Here is a 20,295-nt window from a genome sequence, read left to right on the forward strand (position 1 = left end):
GTCTTTCAGTCCGCTCTAATGCCATCCAGCGACACACATGATGCCACATGGCCGGCCACCTACCTGCCAAATGGTAATGATGCACAAACCATGCGGCGATTTGCTACCATCTGGCCGAAACAAAAGGAGACAGCTTTGCCAACTCTATAGGCGATAACCTTCAAAACCGAAAGCCTTAATGGCTGTACCATTGATGAGGGTCTTGAGTCGGGACGATGCTTTTGGCTGGATCGTATACACGCGTATTCTATTCGCATGTGTGAGGGGAGATTTTCCTTGCCGAGATCACAGCCACTGATGTACGCTTATTTCAATTTAAAAGATGAAAGTCAAATTGAAAGAATATGATGTGAATGAGAAAAGGTAAGATGGAATTAAGCATACGTTTATATTTATTAGCATGTAGGCTTTAGCTGTAGTGTGCGAAATTTGACACAAGGCGACGCGTCGTGACGCGTCAAAAGCCATTTGTTACTTTGATTTTTGATTTTGATCTTTGACTTTTGATTTTGATTATTGATATTTTTACGGTTCAACTGTTTATTTTTTGCTCATTCTTTAGGGACATATAATCTCGAGATATAATTAATCAAGTGGTTTTCGGTCTACACATGCGTCTGCCCCTAGACGAATTTCTCAGAGATTCAAGGACATCTACTACCCCTTCAGCGTACTCGCCGTCGGAATCAGAAGGAGAGCAAAATAACGCCTCGCCATTTTCGGCCAAGGTAGGTAGGCAGATATGCTACGACGTTGTGCTGTTTGCTGACGTGTATCAGAGGAAACGCAGAAAGACACTGCATAAGCCTGCTCGTCTTCGTGCACAACCTCCAGTAGAATCCAACGCAGATTCCGTCTATGAGGTAAAACAGATCCTGGCACGTTCGTTGGGGAAATGGCAAAACCCAGAGACTGGAAAAAAGGAATACCGCTATCTTGTACGATGGGAACATTACGGACCAGAAGATGATACTTGGGAAGGGGAAGGAATTCTTCGAGAAGGCTCGCAGGAGCTTTTAGATGCGTTTCAAAGTCTCGGCAAGTCTTCGCATCCAATTAGATGACAAATGTTGACGAGAATGATAGCCTATCCACCATTTACCATTCTGTCAAGTCGCAAGTCGCCAAGGAAGCCTACAGCTTACCTCGTGCGATATGGGCTTGTGAATTCTTCCACTCCAGCTTCTCCTCTTTTTCAGAAAGTTTGGCACTCGCCGTCTCAGATGCAACGCGTTGGTGGTATACCCAAGGCTATTGTCAAGCAGTATCTTGAACAGTTTGACGAGTCTGAGCCAGGAGCTGCGATTCGGGGAGCTAGTCCAAGGGCAGAGCAGCTTCGAAAAGATCGTTGTATACTTGCCATTACTGACAGGGACAAAGACTTGGAGGATGATTGCTTGGTGGTCAGGTTTTACGTACGATGGAGAGACAAGATGACGATCAAGGAAGAGTGGATGAAATACGACGACATTGTTTTCACATTTGAGGAAGACGGAAAACAATTTGTGAGGGAATGGGAACGCAAACAGGATGCAGGGCGGAAGAGGCTTATGCAAAAAGACCAAGATATCCCAGAACGAAGGAAGAGACCTTTAAGTATAGAAAGACCAGGTAAGTAGTTGAATTAAGGATGAGAATGAACTAATCGATGTGACAGTGTTGAGCGAGTATGAGCTGCAGCGGCTTGAGAATATAGAAGCAAATAAAGAGCTGATGCGAAAGTTGGGATTATGACTGTAATGCACCGATTGTTGTATCAGATATTTAAGATATGCTTCGAGGAACATCGCAACGAGTAGCTCTTGCTCCTGTGTCGCTACCTCTAAGCGTTGTTTTCAATCGTGCTCAATGCCGTCTTGATAGCAAAAACATTCATACACCATGACTGAAGTGAAGCACATTTACACATGGTCGTTGAGGTATTATAGCAAACTGCCACAGAACACATAACGCCGAAAGAAAAACTCCGTTCAAGAATTTCTGCTTGGTTTCAAGTTTTCAACGATGCTGCGTCTGTTATTTCCTTTTTCTTTGTCATTAAAAGGCTTCCATCTTCAAAAGGTGATTGGGGTTTAAAAACCTTATAAAACCAGAGTGATTGCTGACATCATCCCTCAGCCAAATTTAAAAAGTCAACATGTCCGCTGAAGACGTTTACGAGGGTGCCATCGGTATCGGTTAGTCACAGTTTAGCTGGAGGAAAGAGGATTTTCGCGAAATGTTAACACTAATCTGTAGATCTCGGTACTACCTACTCCTGTGTCGGTGTCTGGCAAAACGACCGTGTCGAGATTATCGCCAACGACCAAGGTAACCGAACCACTCCATCCTACGTTGCCTTCACTGAAGGCGAGCGTTTAATTGGTGATGCCGCCAAAAACCAGAGTGCCATGAACCCCCGCAACACCATCTTTGACGCCAAGCGATTGATCGGTCGACGATTCGATGACCCTGACGTCAAGAAGGACATGAAGGTGATTTTCTTAGCGCAATCCTGGTAAACCATTGAGAAACAATTTGTTAACCATCATCTAGCACTGGCCCTTCGCCGTCATCGACAAGGATGGTTCCCCATACGTTGAGGTTGACTACCTCGGCGAGAGAAAGACTTTTTCTCCCCAGGAGGTCTCTGCCATGGTTCTCACCAAGATGAAGGAGATTGCTGAGGCCAAAATCGGTAAGACTGTTAAGAAGGCCGTTGTCACGTCAGTCAAAGACCAGCTACCTTCATGAAACATTTACTGATTTATCCGTAGTGTTCCTGCCTACTTCAATGACTCTCAGCGTCTTGCTACTAAGGACGCTGGTGCCATTGCCGGTCTTGAAGTTCTCCGTATCATCAACGAGCCCACCGCTGCGGCCATTGCCTACGGCCTCGATGAGAAAACTAAGGAGGAGCGCAATGTCCTTATCTTTGACTTGGGTGGTGGTACTTTTGATGTCTCCCTCCTTACCATCCAAGGAAAGGTTTTCTCTGTCAAGGCCACTGCTGGCGACACTCACCTTGGTGGTGAGGACTTTGACAACAACCTCCTTGAGCACTTCAAGGCCGAATTTAAGAGGAAGAGCAAGCTTGACATCTCTGACGACCCCCGTGCTATCCGTCGTTTGAGGTCCGCCTGTGAACGTGCTAAGCGAACTCTCTCTTCTGTTACCCAAACCACCGTCGAGGTGGACTCTCTCTACCAGGGCACTGATTTCTCCTCCAATATCACTCGTGCCAGATTTGAGGAGATCAACGCCGTCGCCTTCAAGTCTACGGTTGACCCTGTCGAGAAAGTCCTCAAAGACTCTAAGATTGCCACTGGCAAGGTTGATGACATTGTTCTCGTAGGCGGTTCTACTCGTATTCCCAAAATCCAGTCTCTTGTTTCCGAATTCTTCGGTGGTCGTCAGCTCAACAAGTCCATCAACCCCGATGAGGCTGTCGCCTATGGTGCTGCTGTCCAGGCCGCTGTCCTCACCGGCCAGACATCTGACAAGACTGCTGACCTCCTTCTTCTCGATGTTGCTCCTCTCTCCCTCGGTGTTGCCATGCAAGGCGACATCTTCGGTGTCGTTCTTCCTCGAAACACCCCTATTCCTGCCAACAAGTCTCGAGTCTTCACCACTGTTGAAGACAACCAAACCACCGTCATGTTCCCTGTCTATGAAGGCGAGCGAACCCAATGCAAGGACAACCGACTTCTCGGAGAATTTGAGCTTTCTGGTATCCCCCCAATGCCCCGTGGCCAAGCCGAGCTTGTCTGCACTTTTGAGGTCGATGCCAACGGTCTACTCAAGGTCTCTGCTCAGGACCGTGCCTCTGGCCGAAAGGCTCAGATCACTATCCAAAACTCTGTTGGCCGTCTTTCTTCCGAAGAAATTCAGTCTATGATCAAGGACGCTGAGCAATACAAGAACGCCGACCGGGACTTTTCTGCCCGACACGAGGCCAAATCTGACCTTGAAGCTTACCTCCACACCTGTAAGTTAATGTTGCATTTTACTAGACAATTGCTGACTTTTTGTAGGTGAACAATCCATCTCTGCCCCTGAGCTCTCTATGAAGATTAAGCGAGGAGCTCGTGCTGCCGTTGAGGCTGAAATTGCCAAGGCTCTCGAGAAACTTGAGCAGGAGGATGCCACTGCCGACGAGCTCAAGAAGGCTCAGCTTGGTGTCAAGAGAGCCATGCAAAAGGCTATGGCTTCTGCTGGCTCTGCTCGTTAAGTCATGATCATTTATCAATGATTGGATGGCGTCATGGTGCGGAGACGTGAAGAGGGATAATGCCAGAGTTGGGGTAATTGCTGCTGTTGACACTTTGGGACGTCCTGTACCTACCATTCCCTTTTTTGTTTTCTTTTTTCATCTTCATTCTCTTCGTTTGTACAGGACATATGGCGAGATGAAAACAGACTCGAACGCACCACCTTTTTCAAAAAACTGCAATGTACCGTGCAATGCTGCATGTTTGATGTTTGTAATTGGTTCTTGATATCTTGTAATTTTAGAAATGAACTTGCTGATCCACTTGGTAGTCAGTTCGCCTTGTCTTCTTATTGGAGTTTGAATAAATTCCAGTGCTAAATACTATTTTGACCATCACCATCAAGCAATTAAGAATATTGTATGATCGTTGAAAGCTAGACTAATGCCATGACGTCGTGGTTACTGATTTGTCATTAACCATACCAACATCTTCTATATAAGAAGCGAATGTTTTATTTATCCATGAAATGTCAAATGTTGAAAGCAAAAAAAGGTCTGTAACTCCATCCTTGAATCTACGGCCCATCAATGAGCTGGATTAGCCACGTTACCTGACCTTTTCAGTTGATGAGTAGCCAGCCCCTCTCTTATGCGAATTCACAAGTCCTCAATCAGCAGTGCGAGACTGTTGATTCACCGGTCAGAAATGACCAACGTCAGACTTGCGGGTCCACAGACTGAGGTCTTTGACGCTGAAGGGAGCTAGCCTCATCCTGGTTTTGATATAATACAGGCCACAGCTCTCACCACATACTGGCGTGTCCCCAATATCAAGCCATAGGCCAACACGCTGCGAAATGGGTACCACGCAAGCATCAACTTGAAATCTGTTTCCGTAATTCTCTCGCGACAGAAAGTCAAAGACCATTCATGCTCAACGTCCCAATATTTTCCAGCAATGCAGTCGATTTTCGGCTCCCGCCGCTACATCACCATTTCTAGACTGCGATATCCATCGCTCTCAATATCTTTGCCTTGCCGATCCTCCATACAGTCGAATTTCGAAACACACAGTCTTATCTTCTCAACAACAGATGGAAAGTAAACAACACATTCAGATTAAAATATTTCCTGGCACTTTCACAAAAAAGCCACATTGCAATTCCCGGTCGGCATTATCCTCTCTCTTTTATCTGCAAAGGACCAAAAATCCAGACCTCACCCATGACGTCACAACGCATCCCACCATCGGATTCCAGCACTCCGTATCGCTACATCCTGAATGAAATGACGTCATATGGCCTGGACCGATCAACCTCGTGGCATGAATCTGGTTGGCTCTGAAAGATTCCAGCAAGATCTATTGATGCATCCGCCATCAACCCTAGCGAAGTTCTCCGAATTTGTATTTTCTTTTTTTCTTTTTAAACGACAATTAAGAATTTCTCTTTTGCCACTCCATTTACTTTGCAAAGGCAAGTCGCGTTTATAGCGATAACCCAAGCAGAATGGCCACTGGTTGCGCGCTGCCGCAAGAGTACGCCGTGTACCGCCAACGCAGACGATATGAGGCTCTGGGAGCGATGACTGTTGGCAAGCGCAAAATAGAATCTCTCGGCGGCGGCGGCGGTGATGATGGCGAGCAAGGAGAAAGGTACGAGAAGCGTGGTCTCAGTGAGGTGGGTCGCTTTCTCTTGTCGAGGTGTTGCTATGGGAGTCGTGACGAAGGTGGATGGCAGGGTACATGGCAACCGCTGCGATGTACCCTCTCGGAGCAACGAAAAGTTTGGCAGAAAAAGGCCCGGTCCAGCCCGAAAGAGTGATGGAATGGAGCAACGTTGTATGTTGCGCAAGTCGTCGGGCGTTCTTGTCTCGTGATCCCGCTTGGAGTTGTTTTGTCGGGTTGTTTTCATCCATGACGCGAATGATTAGAGCTGATCTTGTTCTTTTGTTCATTTTTTTTTTCCGGAATGGAACGCTCTCTATCACTCCAGCCACCTGTCAGCGAACAACGGCACCCAGAAGTCGCTGTCCCTCCACAAAGAGCTCTAACAGCTAGTGCGACCATACCATCTGGGGAGAGAACGGCCGAATCGTCTCCTGTGTCTCCAAGCCAATGCTCACCTTCCCATCCACTTCTGGATGCAACACAGCTAGCCAGTCCTGAAGCTCTGTCGATCCATCTCTCCTCCCTCCGTTCATCCACGATCTCTACGCTCAAACAATCCTTTTTACGCCGTCGTTCTTCCTTTCCGTCTCGGAGCATACCGAGTGGAGAGAACTGTGTGTCTTCGTGGACATCGAATAGCACTCCCAAAGCGTCTGATTTTTCTTTTGATGCTCTGTTTGGTGCACTCGGTGGCGGAGCAGGTTGGACACCGGGTAATGGGTCCTGGGAACAATTGTTGAATAATGACACGGATATCAAATTATTAGCCACTGTACCCCATTCTTCCAATTCTGCGAAAGATATTCAAACACCGCAACCTACTTCTACATCTTACCGCTCGCGATCGCAATCCATAACAAAACAACACGATCCAAGTATACAGCGAATTGGCGAAGACGTCGCTATATCAACACCTCAAAAGTTGCGTCCACCACCTTTTACATCGGGTAAACGAAACATCCAACAGACATTGGATCAAGAGTGGAAGACAGCATTGACGAGTCTTGTGGACGTGGATGGAGTTGGACAGATTCCGGTTATAAAGATTTTGCAAGAGGTCTGGAAGCGAGGTGGTGGAGATTCCGTAAGTCAGTCGATTATGTTTGGTTATCTTCTCAACATCGTGTCAGGTAACGGCTTTGTGCCTCTGGCCAAGCATCGTTGTGGCGCTTGGTACGGCAGATGCTGGACCCGATGCTCGCATTCCCATGGCTTCCGCCGAATCTGCCATGTCGCTACAGCAACTATACAATCTCAACATACAACATTGGGAACCTTCAATTTTTTCTGGATTGCTTAGAATGTATGCAATTGGGACCATGCCACAACCACCAGCTTCTCAACCTATGGATAGAGCATTACAATCTCAGCATTACGGCCCATCCACGCCAATGAGGGATAGCGATTTGTCACAATGGATTAATCTCACTCCTGGTGCTTGGTCAGCACAACATGACCCGTTTTTGGGGTCAGTTGGACAAGACACTCTGTTCCCGAGCAAACTGAACAAGCCACCGTTACCTGCCCGTTTAGATGATTTCCCTTTTCCTTTGGAAGTTTCTGGGCGTGAGAGTACACTCGAACGAGAGGAGAGGTATTGGGTCAAAGAGCCTGGAGACAAAGCGGTCGTCCCAGGACTTGACGAAATGTTGGCAAAAATGGAGCAAGGTCAGGAGGAGCGTGATCAGAATATTGTTAAGGAAATACCGCCATTACACGACCTTTCAAGTCAAGACTGTATCCCGAGTTTCAGACAATCTGACCACTCAGTCTTTCATTTTCTAACATCTGATACACCTGCGTTAGCATCGCCCACTACCCAAAACACAAAGACAACATTTAGTCCTCCGCCTTCTATGACTTCGCCATACGTATCTGCAGGATCCATTGTCAGCAATGCACCCACCGTTGCATCTGGATCCAGTGGAAAGAGTTGTTCAAAACCTAGGCCAACCCAGCTGCCTATGCCACAAGTTGATTTTATCCCCCCACCGCCTATGTGTATGTTTTTCAACCCATCGTTTGAGAGTCTTACCGAAAACAAGGTGGGAGTGTGGCGAGGTGATCTAGACGTACGTGGAAGAGGCGGAGGCAAGTTTTCTGTGTTGATGGTAGGAGAAAAGGGTACAGAGCATCTCTGGTTGGTCATCTTTTGTCGTTTAGGAGACGTTGCTCATGTTTGCTAGGCAATCACATCGATGGCCGAAAAAGCTTGCATACCCGTCGAAACCAACTGCCGACTTTGACTGTTATACCAGTACGATGATGCCCGTTTCCCACCTCGCTCGAGAAGGATTAGTACCAATCACTATGGGCATGGTGTTGTGTAACGAGCCTGCTGAACGGATCGACCCCTATGTAAAGATGGTCCATGGGTTACACGCGGAAGGTGTAGTATGTGACAAGCTCTTATATCAAGGCAGATACTAATGAGAATAGGCTTTCCACCTTCCTTGTGATAATCCACGATTGCCGATTGTGTTTCTTCCTGCTAAATTCCATGCCACTGATCCACTACTTCGTCTAGGCGTTGCCTTCTTGGGCAAAGCCGGACTACCTTACCCTTCTGCCCCTCTTGCGCTTCCCTCCCATGGACATCAATCAATCGGCGCCATCGTGCAAAACGCAACTGAAGAACCCCACAAGAAGAGGAGGAGGCAAAGCGCTCCTCCCGCTACCGGCAAAGCACGCCTTAGAGCAAGTACGAGGAAGAATAGCAGAGAAAAAAATGTCATTCAAGAGTGATGACTGAACCAACTCAAGTATAATCTTACTATTGTTGAAAACAATGTCTAAAGATGTCCAACCAAAAAACTATTTGTCCTCTTCTCCTGACGATCTTAACGACATTGACGATTTTCTTTTTGACAACACTCTATACACGGACGGTCTGTTGATTTTTGATGATCCATCTCTTCAATCTTTTATCAGTTTGTATCATAATACTCGGCAGCTGAAGAGAACTGTCGGCGTTGAAAGTCTTAGTTTTGATCAGTAAAAATACCTCGTCCCGTTGAAGATACTTGTGGTTTGTGCTTGTCGGGTTTTCGTTTTCGTTTTCGTTTGTATAGATAGAAATTCAATGCATACAACTGCAAGAGTAATAAAAGAGAATAAGAGTTTTGCGGAGAAGGCCGCCAACGTGAAAGAGTTTTCATGTGTGCCTGGACGCGCCTCGTCTTTTCGTCACTGAACACAAACATTTCATTACATCTTTCAATTACATTATCATCTTCTTCAACAAGCTATCCATCCTTCCTTTTCTTTGCTGCGATTTTGTTGCCTGTAACATACTGTACTGTAGTCGTAGTATGGTCAAGCTCTCCCAGACCGAAAAGCCCACCCTCCGTTCTCTTCCTCTTGATCGCTTGTTGCTATCCACAGATCAAGCCAACTTCTCTGCTCGCCTGCAGTTGGCAGACGTATCAACAGCTATTGCTAAAGCACGAAAGGTTGTGGTTGTAAGCGGTGCAGGCATAAGCTGTTCGAGTGGAATCCCTGTAAGTCTCTCGTTTTCCATCCCGGGAGGAAGCCAAAAAGGGGACAAGTCTGAGATGACTTGAAATAGGATTTTCGGTCAGACGGCGGCCTGTACGACTTAGTCAAGAGTAAACATCCTGATGCGTTCTTTACCGGCAAGGAACTCTTCTCAGCGGGAACGTTTGCGAACCCTCAAACCGCCTCGATATTCTATACCTTCATCGCTGAATTGTTTTTATCTTGTGCCGCTGCCCAGCCAACACGTACGCACCACTTTATACAGAAACTAGAGCAGAAAGGAAAGCTGTTGCGGAGCTATACGCAGAATGTAGATGGGTTGGAAAGACGGCTTGGGTTGGAGAGTGGTGGACGGGGAAAAGGATTGAAGAAAAAGGGGACGCGGAATGTGGAGCTACATGGTGATTTGAGCAGAGTGAGATGCGTGCTTTGTTTCAGTGATTTTGAGGCGACGCAAGATTGGGTGGAGATGTTTAGGGAGGGCGAGGCACCAGATTGTCCAGCTTGTTGGGAAAGATGTAAGTGTACGAAATCGGAGCGTCCTTGACGAGATTATAGGCGAGTCACGCATTAATCGGGCAGCTAGAGCAACGACTATAGGTACCCTACGACCCTCCATCGTGCTGTATGATGAACCACATCCGCATGGAGATGATATAGGTCTTTTGACGGCGTACGACTGCTCACGACAACCAGACCTGCTGTTGATCATGGGCACTTCACTCAAAGTTCATGGACTGAAGAGATTGGTCAAAGATCTGGCCAAGGCTGTTCACAGCGGGAACAAGAAGGGATTGGTTGTTTTTGTCAATGCTACACCGCCTAGTAAAGAGTGGGAAGGCATTATCGATGTGCATATTGAGGGACAGACAGACACGTGGGTCGAAAAGGTTGAAGAAGAGTGGAGAAGAGTCAAACCTGGAGATTGGCAAGTACAGACGACACTAGATGGAGAGGTCATTCCTGTTGTCAAGATGGCAAAGCCAAAGGGCAAGTGCAAAGGTTGGTGCACCACAAAGCCTATAGACTAGTCGTTGACAAACACACAGCCACAGCAAACAAGAATGCCAGCTTTCTTTGCTCGCCGCCGCGATCACCCGACAGATTCATCTCATCGTCCCAAGTATCCTGTTCACAAGTCTCTGACGCTTTTGACTCTGATATGCCCATTTCGTCTCAGCAAAGTCAACTGACGGATATCAACGATTTATGTCTCCTCTCCTCTGCTCCTCCTACTCCCGTATCGCCAGAAAAACGTGCGATACATTCAGATGCTAGCCCTAATAAGAAACGCAGAGTATATGATATCCCAAGCACCGGGATGCCCGCTACGCCTGGTCGCGGTAACCTCTTTGTCAGTCCTCAAAAGTATGCCAGAGAGCCAGAGGACGACAGTGTCTTTGGATCACCGACAAAACCTGTTACCAAAGGGATACCCAAGAGCCGAGCAACATTCAAGATGGCCAGAAAGGAGAATGCTTCAGCGGGAGCTGCTAAGACTCAAAAGACAAGAGCTGGCGTGGCTGCCTCGGCCACTGGAAAAGTAGCCTTGGGCTCTAGAGTCACAAGAAAGAGGACCATCACCAAAGCATAGATTTATAGTATTCTCCGCAACACACATGCATAGCCATGCTGTCATGTATACTCACATGTTATGAAGACAAATGTACAATGTAAAAGAATTAATCAGATAAAAGCATGTATCACCGGTTTTTGTCTTGTCGACCTGCTGTCATTATCGGCACTTTTTTTTTCCTTTTCTTTTTTTAACATTATTATTACTTTTACATCTCTTTTATTTCTATATCAGCTTTTTACAATCATTGTTTTCTGTTCGCTGTCATTCTAGTCAGCTCTGGCAACAGTAAGTATATGATGCTGCTATGCTGTCTCGCCAGATATTCTGTGCCTTCCTTCACCCTGCCAGAATGCAGCATACTCTAATCACGAGCCATGTTGCGTTCCGCGCTCATTGATGGACTCACACAAGGTAAACTGTGAATGCTGAAACAGTGATAGGCATGCCTCCGACAGCTCCCTCGCCAACATTGGCTACTCCTAAGCCTCAAGCGTCGACCTTGCGGCCACTTATAGACCCAAGTCGCGAAGATACGCTAAAATGCGAAGCAGATTTGGAAGATGGAGACGTCAAACGTTTGGATGAAACGCTCAAATCGAGTATCTTGCATGATTTGAATGATGGGTGCGTGAATCTGTCTGTTTTGTACATCTGGGACTAGCTCATTGACGCCGTAGAAACGGTTATAGACGAGCCACGCCCATGGCTGACCCATCTAGTGCTGGCGCTTCTTCCAGCAGTGTGTCCAATGAACCGCCTTCTCCAAACCCTACGAACATCTCTTCAATCTCCAGTGTCACCTTTGCATCCCAGCCGACGACCTTACCCATGGGCGCCACCTACCCAGCTGAAGCGGGTCTAGGAAGCCTCCAGGGAGAAGGACAACTGAAAAGCTCTCTTCAGTCTAAAGACAGGATGTTTATGCTCGTCATTGCCAAAGAATTTGAGGTGTTTATCAGTCGCGTGGCCTCTGGACAGATTCCTGCTGCACCGCAACCAGCAACACAGTGTGCCACCACAAGTACAATGGCAGCCCTGGGACCCTCTGCGCCTATCAGTGCCACTCCGTCTAGCAAATTTCAGAGGATGCTGGTGTACAAAATGGCAGAATGGTACGGTCTAAAGGCAGTTCCAGGGCCAGACGGCACAATGATTGTTGGCGTGCTAGGGACGTTTAAAGACAAAAGTACAGCTCTTAGGCTCGCGGACCTTGTTCCAGCTACAGCAACATCATCTCCGGCTCAAAAATTCAAGATTATGCAAAGAACTCCTATTTCTACAGACTTGTCTGATTCCTCTCTTTCCAGTGTGCTTTCTTCTACCGAATCTCGATTGAGTAAGTGGAAGACGTTGGAAGAACGTGAGGCAGCCTACGCGGCTGCACGAGAGAAGATTTATGGGAAAAACGAAGATTCTGATTGCTCAACTTTGGCCAAATCAGAGGAAGAATTGCCATCGAGAGCAGCTGCAGCTTTGGAAGATGATATCGAGCCCGTGCCCAGACGGCGATATCCCAACAACAACTCCTATGATCTCGTATACCCTTCCCTTTACCATCCGCCTAAAGGGTCGCACTCAACTTCACCAACTCCCAATACTTCTGATCAATACGGGCAACAGGGCCAACCGTATATCTACCAACCAGACATAAATTATTCGTATCACCAGGTGGACATGAACGGATATCCTATGCCGGGCCAAATGATGAATAGCTATCAGCAAGGTGTGCCAACCCAAGGCTACAGCCTTCCACAACAAAGTTACACAGATGGGCAATACTCAATGAGTCAGCAAGCCTATACTATGCCAACATGGCATCAACCTAGCGGGCAGTATCCTCCGCCAATAATACAAAACCAACAGTATGAAGGAGGAATCCAAAATGACACATCACAAGTTCAGCAAGGAGGACAATGGCAATATCAACCAATGATGAATCAGCCTATGCCAATGATTCCTCAAGGGATGCCTTATCCTCCAGCCCCATCATATGGCTACTCTCAACAGCCTCAATCTCAACCTCCAATGATGATGATGCAGCAGCAGCGCTCAGGGGTTTACCCGCCTCTTGTTCAACCTACTCCTCAGAGACCACAACCTCAGCCTCATAGCTCTGCGTCCTCGTCTATTTCATCTCGATCCTATCAGGATGGTTCAAGACCCCACTCCAGAGGTTCAACTACAAGCACAAAGAGTGCAACAAGTAGCGTACGACTCGGTGCGATATACCCTGCCGGCCAAGGACATGGAGTGGGAGCTTATAGGCAAAAGGGCTTGAAACAACAAGGGCTTAATGGGATGGCGAGTTTAGGCTTGGAAAATAACGGCAATGGCCAAAAGAAAAATGTTAGAGGCCACAGCCCTGTAAGTTTGATATTTTTTCTTGCATATTTTGACACTGATGGTGTATAGTCCTCAACGACAACTACTTCCTCACACTCTTCCCGTCGAGCTTCATCTATTATCGTTCCCCCTCCTAGCCAGCATCAACTTCCTCAAAGGCCAGACTGGGCAGCCAATAATATCCCATATCAACCATCACCCATTTTCAACAACCCTGCTGTTGTGTCTTACGGCGGACAACCAATGTTGGGCAACCCAAACATAGCAGAGTTCTCCCCACTGTTACGCAGCGATACTGCTGCTGAGCCTATGCAGGCAGAAAGGGTAAAAGCTTGCGCGGTCATTGGTGCATGGAATAGTACCCCATTTGCGGTAAACACGGCTTTCCCAATACAAGTCTCTGGAAATGCCTCATTTATATCTAATACACCTCTATCTGAGCCCAGAGTAACCATTCTTCCAGGAATTCGGGCGGCACAACCTATGCCTTCCGTTGTAACTCCTCCAAGGTCTATGGTAGAAGATCCCGATTTCCCTAAGAGGATGCCTGGTAAATCAGTGGCCGTGTTGTATGATCCTCGTGCGCCTCACTCTTCTCAAACGAATGGTCAAGGTCAAAACCAGTTTTCCCAGCCACCATCGGCCAATGCCAATCAGCCATCTACTCCCACAGGTGTACATGTAGCGCAATCCAAGAAGATGTCGCCAGAAGAGGTGATTGAAGCCAAGTTAGCAGTTGTCTCCATCAAGTCGGGAGTGAGTATAGGACCACCTCCAAACAAGTCAGTGCAAGCGGCTTCATATGCAAAAGTCGTTAAACGGGATTAGATGTAGAAATACGGTTGGGGGAACAGGAGTGCTTAATACAAAAGAGAATAGATTGACAAACGTCAACAGACGGGATTGGATATCAAGATAATTCAAGTGCATGGGCATCAGGCATGGGTGGCATTTAACCAGCGTATAAGTGAAGGTTATTCAGAAGAAAGTATAAAGAAAAGTGAACAAGTTTTTTCGGCATGGAAAATCAGGATATGACTTGCAAAAGTCGCAAGTTTTCGTACGGGCCTGGTATTAATGTGTTAGTCATTATGATGAGCGAGGAAAGCAGCATGCGATTATCCAGTATGTATGATTGGTCATGGTTATTACTCGGTTAAAGTGAACTCCCTAAAAACAAAGAAGAAATTTAATTAGGAAATAAAAATTAAAAAATGGAGGAGCTGGGAATTGAACCCAGTACCTCGTCAAGTCAGAACCATATTAGATGCTAATGACGCGCTCTGCCAAATGAGCTACACCCCCTTGTTTGTTCATGGTGAATATAGGATAACTGTAACATTATAATCCATAAATGAATCACGGTTGTCAATGTCAACAAATTAATCAATCAGCTTGGAGTTCCATTTTATTATCCATTCAACCATTATCAATTATTTTCGCATTGAAAGGATCCATTTAGGCAAGAATGCCTCCAAGAGTCCGCCGTACATCTTCCCGAACCAAAGCAATCGCTGCAGCAACCTCTCCATCGCCAGTAAGAAAAGAATCTCCAGCTCATTCCTCTAGGATCGGGTCGTCTTCTCTATCACCTGTCAAATCACTTTCAGTTGATATTGAAGAAGCAAGGGACGATGTGAATAAGGATGAAGAAAGTTCAGCAGAAGCTGATGCAGAAAGCAATACTCTCGAAGAACAGGAAACGGATATGATCAATAAAGAAGATCACAGTTGTCCCGAGGACATCAAGTTCAAGTATCCAGACGCTGTACCCGACTTTACTACATTAAGTGAAAGTGAAAAGGCTTTCAAAGCTGCTAGATTTATCCCCTGCACTGTTCCCAGCTGTGTTTGCGCTGGCTTGGAGCCTCCTTCTGACAGATGTATCAAAATAATCAAACACAAGGACGAGGATGAAGATGAGGACGAAGATAATGCTGACGAGGACGAGGATGTTTCTATGGAGGATACGGGGACCAACGAGGATATAGAAAGAAGGGAGAATGAGTGGAGAAATGACGAGGGCTGGTGGAAATTGTGTGGCAACTGTGGACATGGGTGGGGAAATGGAGGGCATGCTTGGAGTGAAGATGTGTCCTATAAGGAGAGAATAAGGCGAGGCAAGGTAGTAGGCAGAATAGAGGAGATACTCCAGGTGAGTTGCTGCCATTCTCATCATGTCAATTTTGTTTGCTAATCCTCGTTGAATTCGAATGGCAGGACGAGGGCCTACTTGTTGCATTTCCCACACCCCATCCTGAATCTATAACATCGCTACTTAAACAGCTGCAACGATTTGTACGGCCAGCTGGCAAGACTACGGCTAATTCATTTCCACAAACCATTGATCTCTCAACACCGGAGGGAGATATACTAGAGGATAGACCAGACGAGGAAGGACCCCCTCGAAAACGCAGACGGCAGAAAAGCTACTCAGATTCCGCCGAAGATGAAGACGATTCTCACAGAAATAGTGATAGCGCTCAACCGCCAAAGCTTGGGAAGAAACAACCGAGTAAAGGTGCTACAAAAGGTACAAAGCCTCGCACCGTTGTTAGAGGCGCCAATGGTTTTATACCGATGGAGACAGATCCTGATGGTAACCAACATGTTTCAGGCCATCTTCCTCTCAGTGCAGGCGTTGGTACAGGCGAAGACGGAGAGGAGGAAGACGAAGGTGAAGATTTAAAGTCTGCAGTAGCAAAAAGACCAGAGTTGGATGAGAATGAGCGGAAGCGAAGAACTGAAATCAAGGTCAAAGAAAAAGAGAGGGAACAAGAACTGGTTAGTCGGCTTGCTACTGGAATGAATGGGGAAAACGCAGAAGAAGCAGTAGAAATTTGGGAAGGCATCGAACTTGTGAGTGGACAGAATGAGTTGGTATCTTCTCAACTGATTCGCGATTGCAGCAAAAGCTTCCTCTCCGGCCAGCCGCAGTTGAACAATCCAATCGCGAAATATTATTACCCGTTGTATCTTCAAGAAACCCTACTCCTGTTGCCACCATCCTCCTTGTCGGCCTCAAGAATGTGTTTCAAAGACAACTCCCAAAAATGCCTAGAGAATATATCACCCGGTTGGTTTTGGACAAAAATCACATAAGTATGGCTATTGTAAAGAGAGGATGGAAGGTTGTGGGTGGCATATGTTACAGGCCGTTTGAGGCACGAGGATTTGCAGAGATTGTTTTTTGTGCTGTCGACAGTTCCGAACAAATCAAGGCAAGTCATATAAAACGTATTCCTGCGTTGTGCTAACTTAATTTTAGGGCTATGGATCTCATCTCATGAATTCTCTCAAAGACCATGTTCGAAAAGCTCACCCAAGTATAAATGTCTTTCTCACCTATGCTGATAATTATGCTGTGGGTTATTTCAAAAAACAAGGATTTACGAAGGAAATCAGCTACCCCAGGGAGCGATGGGTTGGTTATATCAAGGATTACGAGGGAGGAACCATCATGCAGGGCCGAATGCTGCCAAAAGTGAAATACATGGAAGTTCATCAGATGCTTGCAGATCAGAAAGCGGTAAATGACCACAAACTCGAGCTTTGAAGCTACTAAAGCTTACTATGAAAACTTGTTAGGCGGTGATTGCAAAGATAAAGACCCTCACAAGATCTCACATTGTCCACCCTGGGCTAAAAGTATTCAAAGACAAAAAGCCTGACGAAGCAACCATATTGACCAAGGACGAAGTACCTGGTTTAGGTGAGTACTTTCATAATAGCACATTGTCTTGTGCGTCTACTTCAAGTGTACTGAACCATGTATTTGCAGCTGAAAGCGGATGGAATCCCGATCTTGACGATATGTACGTACTCGACAGTGGCTGCTGTAGTAGGTAGTCATTGTCTTACTTCTGTAAACAGTATCCGACAACCGAAGCGAAATCCTCACCATGTCTTGCTTCAACTCGTCCTCAACGACTTACAAAACGAACCTTCGGCTTGGCCCTTTGTCAAACCCGTAGATTCAAACGTTGTAGCAGACTATTATGATGTGATTGCAAACCCCATGGGTAAGTCTTCATATCAACTTTTTCTGTCCATAGACACACTGTGATTTCTGAACTCATATTGTAGATCTGTCAACAATGGAATACAAACTCGAAAATAACCACTATGAATCCATTGAAGATTTTGTGGCTGATGTCAAGCTGATATGCGCAAACTGTCGACAATATAATGGTGAGAAAAGTACGTATACCAAACAAGCAAATTTGTTGGAAAAGGCATTGGATAGAATTATGAAAAAGAGAAAGTCAGTTTTAGCTAAGTAGAAATCAAACTCTTTTGGGGATTAATGGGCAAGAGGATAAATGAGGACAAAGCTTGGTTGAGGTTTTGAAAAAGAGAATCGATAACCAGGGACTATCTGTGCTATCCTTGTGTTAATGTTGTATAAGTACAGGCATGAAAATGTACTTCTATCTTGAACAGTACAGTGTCTTACGACTTGTTTCTTTTCTGCAATGAGAACTATAATACAAAACTTCAAGGCAAAAAGGCTTAAGTAGGGTTTCAAAAACGCACCAATCGAGCTGTCATTTAATGCCATTCATTGAGGCAAGTAGTCTTTTCATTTTTCATTGTGCAGCAAAAGAAAATCCCAGAAGACTATATCAGATTAAAGCAAAGCAGTGATGGACTCATACTAATAGGCTCAAGAATAAAGGCATATCACTATATTTCCTTGCTATTGCATGCCGTTATTTTGCTGTACACTAACGAGGCTGGTTTTCATAGCACAGCAAAAAAAGAAGAGAAAAATGACTAAAATATAACCCAGACGACATGTTTCCATGCTAAAGATGTTATCTTTTGGCAGGGCTTGCCGACCTCTCTTTAGGAGCGACATCAGTCATGCCAACCACAATCGATCCGTCATCCCTTTTTCTAACTTCTCCGGCTCTCACTTCTTGTCCATGCCCTTCTGCCTGTAGCTCTATTTGTTCTCCATTCTTGAGTCTTGCTTTGATAACACCTTTTGCAGTAGATTTGAGTATCGCTCGCCTACCCGTCCCTAAGACATCGATATAAACCACTACCACATTCTTCACAGAATCCCCAAAGAGAGCAGTCGCTTCTCCTGCATCTCTTCCAAATTTGTGGCCAGCGACCGTAGAGGCAGCAGTCGTGCCGTTATTAATAAGGTCATGAGCGGTAGCCTCGAGACTTGTAAGAATAACTTCCCCTGCGAGTAGTATTCTGCCAAGCAAAGCACGTTTCTTAGGTTCCAATTTGGAAGTACTCTGTCCTTCTGAGGACTCCGCAAGTCCAACTGCTTCGTTATAACTAGGAGGCTGATTCTGAGCGTAAGCCATTTGTATGTTGCTTGGAACTGCAATAGCCCTTCCTTGATTTGAGGAGCTAGAAGATCTAGGAGGTACTGGCGATTGACAGGAAGGGCTGAGATGGCCAGGGTTTTGCTGGACTGTTGAGGCGAATTGCTGTCTTTGTGAAGTATATGGAACAGAAGATGATATAGATTGGGATGCTTGCTGCTGAGAATGCGGCGGTAATGGACGTGTATCTTTCTGATGAGATTTTGTCTTCTTCTGGAATCCGTGCTCATAAGTCTTTCCTGCAATGTTTTGAATGACCTGCCAAGGCGTTAGACCACTGCTGTCACCAACACCACGGCTGAGCTTACTTCATCAACATTCTTAAGAGTCGATTTCGTAACCGTTGCGGTCTTGAGGGATGCATTGCGCACTTTCATCAAGTTTCTTCTGGCTTGTGAGGATATCGTAGCTGGCTCAGGCTGTGGCGCTGTACTTTTGACATATCGGTCCGCACTTGACAGCATTTGGTGAGAAGACCAAGCTCCAAATGAAAGAATTCCACGACTTATAGAATTTGCCCCTTTCAAAAGCCAATCTTTGAGCTCTGCCTCTGGAATAGTCTTGACTTTGGCTCGAAGAGCCTCTTGTCCTTCTCTCAACTGCTCAAAATCAAGTACTACAGGTTTGTATTTTTCCTCGTTGACAATTCTCTTGTCTTCTTCTATAGACAATCTCTGATCCATCTCTCCTATTATTTCGCCATTCTCTTCGTTGACTAACACAAGCTTACCGCGAAGCTCTTCCGGGGCAATCATTACTGAAGAGTTATCGGGAGGTTGAGTAATTGTCAGATTGGTAACAGTCGTGTCTCCTATATGAAGACTGCCATATTGTTGAAGCCACGACTCGAACAGTTCCAGATTTTCTATATCGGAAGATGCTTTTGGATGAGGAATGGTAAATAATATCGAAGCACCAGGGACTTCACGCGAAGCAAGGGCATAGGTAACTCCATTGCCATCTATGTGAATCTGAAACATTTGACCAGGAGTGACAAGTAGTTCAAATGTTGGACCAACATGAAGCACAAGCCAAAAGTCGTGGGTAGGAACCGGAGGGTCAGAAGGAGAGGAGATAAAAGGGTTTGCTGTTTGTTTTCCAATCTCTGGAGGAATGGGGAGGGAGACGCATTCCAGCCTGCTCAAAGCTCGCGTCAGAGGCCGCAACGATACCCAAACACAAGAACAACTTGCCTGAATTGGCCTTTTGCAAGTGTCAGCTCTTCTTCCTGAAAGTACTATCTTTGTCAGATTGGGTTCGTAGGTGCTATACCCACTTGTTTAACGAGAGCGTGCTCTATAGAGAGCAGGAGGAATCCTTCTGCGCCTGTTGAAGGTGATACTGCTCCGCTCTTTGACACTAAACTTGAAGGCTTTGACATTTTACAAAGTATTTAAAAATGAAAATGAGATGGAAAGGAAGAAAGAAAGAAGAATTATTGTTTCAAAGTTATATTTACCAAGAAACACTTCACGGTCGTAGTTGACTACCTCCACCTGAAACTCAGACGTCATTGACGGAGTAATCCGATTCTATGAATTTTACGTAATCGATTTCACTGTTGCCACTAAAGATATTACCGTCAATTTCCGAATAGATGCGTTTGCTTGTACAAAGAGTTATATCTTTGAAATGTTTAAACCGAAAATATATAGAATTTACAGAT

The 20,295-nt window shown here is 45.9% G+C and overlaps 7 protein-coding genes and 1 non-coding gene across 8 annotated transcripts; 6 read left to right on the forward strand and 2 right to left on the reverse strand.

Annotated features, from left to right (window-relative positions):
• Nucleotides 1-611: 611 nt before the first annotated feature.
• On the forward strand, nt 612-1,734 carry L203_103588 (uncharacterized protein; the record flags this gene model as incomplete). Its single annotated transcript, XM_066212985.1, has 4 exons — nt 612-728; nt 780-1,038; nt 1,087-1,611; nt 1,658-1,734. 4 exons carry the CDS (start codon nt 612-614, stop codon nt 1,732-1,734), a joined length of 978 nt encoding a protein of 325 aa, XP_066069082.1.
• Nucleotides 1,735-2,137: 403 nt separating this feature from the next.
• Nucleotides 2,138-4,210, forward strand: L203_103589 (heat shock protein sks2; the record flags this gene model as incomplete). Its single annotated transcript, XM_066212986.1, has 5 exons — nt 2,138-2,177; nt 2,239-2,474; nt 2,536-2,705; nt 2,757-3,967; nt 4,014-4,210. 5 exons carry the CDS (start codon nt 2,138-2,140, stop codon nt 4,208-4,210), a joined length of 1,854 nt encoding a protein of 617 aa, XP_066069083.1.
• A 1,490-nt stretch (nt 4,211-5,700) lies between these two features.
• Nucleotides 5,701-8,606, forward strand: L203_103590 (uncharacterized protein; the record flags this gene model as incomplete). The annotated part of the gene is made up of 5 exons (XM_066212987.1): nt 5,701-5,871; nt 6,187-6,945; nt 6,992-8,001; nt 8,048-8,255; nt 8,301-8,606. The coding sequence occupies 5 exons, from the start codon at nt 5,701-5,703 to the stop codon at nt 8,604-8,606; spliced, it is 2,454 nt and encodes an 817-aa protein (XP_066069084.1).
• A 566-nt stretch (nt 8,607-9,172) lies between these two features.
• Nucleotides 9,173-10,953, forward strand: L203_103591 (uncharacterized protein; the record flags this gene model as incomplete). The annotated part of the gene is made up of 4 exons (XM_066212988.1): nt 9,173-9,361; nt 9,430-9,877; nt 9,942-10,361; nt 10,409-10,953. The coding sequence occupies 4 exons, from the start codon at nt 9,173-9,175 to the stop codon at nt 10,951-10,953; spliced, it is 1,602 nt and encodes a 533-aa protein (XP_066069085.1).
• A 427-nt stretch (nt 10,954-11,380) lies between these two features.
• On the forward strand, nt 11,381-14,109 carry L203_103592 (uncharacterized protein; the record flags this gene model as incomplete). The annotated part of the gene is made up of 3 exons (XM_066212989.1): nt 11,381-11,562; nt 11,628-13,302; nt 13,351-14,109. 3 exons carry the CDS (start codon nt 11,381-11,383, stop codon nt 14,107-14,109), a joined length of 2,616 nt encoding a protein of 871 aa, XP_066069086.1.
• Nucleotides 14,110-14,496: 387 nt separating this feature from the next.
• L203_103593 lies at nt 14,497-14,586 on the reverse strand. The gene has a single exon. It is a non-coding gene; the product is annotated as a tRNA-Ala (tRNA).
• Nucleotides 14,587-14,749: 163 nt separating this feature from the next.
• On the forward strand, nt 14,750-17,564 carry L203_103594 (uncharacterized protein; the record flags this gene model as incomplete). Its single annotated transcript, XM_066212990.1, has 8 exons — nt 14,750-15,436; nt 15,502-16,140; nt 16,191-16,502; nt 16,550-16,810; nt 16,870-16,993; nt 17,063-17,096; nt 17,155-17,303; nt 17,368-17,564. 8 exons carry the CDS (start codon nt 14,750-14,752, stop codon nt 17,562-17,564), a joined length of 2,403 nt encoding a protein of 800 aa, XP_066069087.1.
• A 534-nt stretch (nt 17,565-18,098) lies between these two features.
• On the reverse strand, nt 18,099-20,010 carry L203_103595 (uncharacterized protein; the record flags this gene model as incomplete). The annotated part of the gene is made up of 4 exons (XM_066212991.1): nt 18,099-18,887; nt 18,938-19,766; nt 19,823-19,857; nt 19,906-20,010. The coding sequence occupies 4 exons, from the start codon at nt 20,008-20,010 to the stop codon at nt 18,099-18,101; spliced, it is 1,758 nt and encodes a 585-aa protein (XP_066069088.1).
• Nucleotides 20,011-20,295: the final 285 nt, after the last annotated feature.

Source organism: Cryptococcus depauperatus, chromosome 4, assembly GCF_001720195.1.
Source record: "Cryptococcus depauperatus CBS 7841 chromosome 4, complete sequence".
NCBI lineage: Eukaryota > Fungi > Basidiomycota > Tremellomycetes > Tremellales > Cryptococcaceae > Cryptococcus > Cryptococcus depauperatus.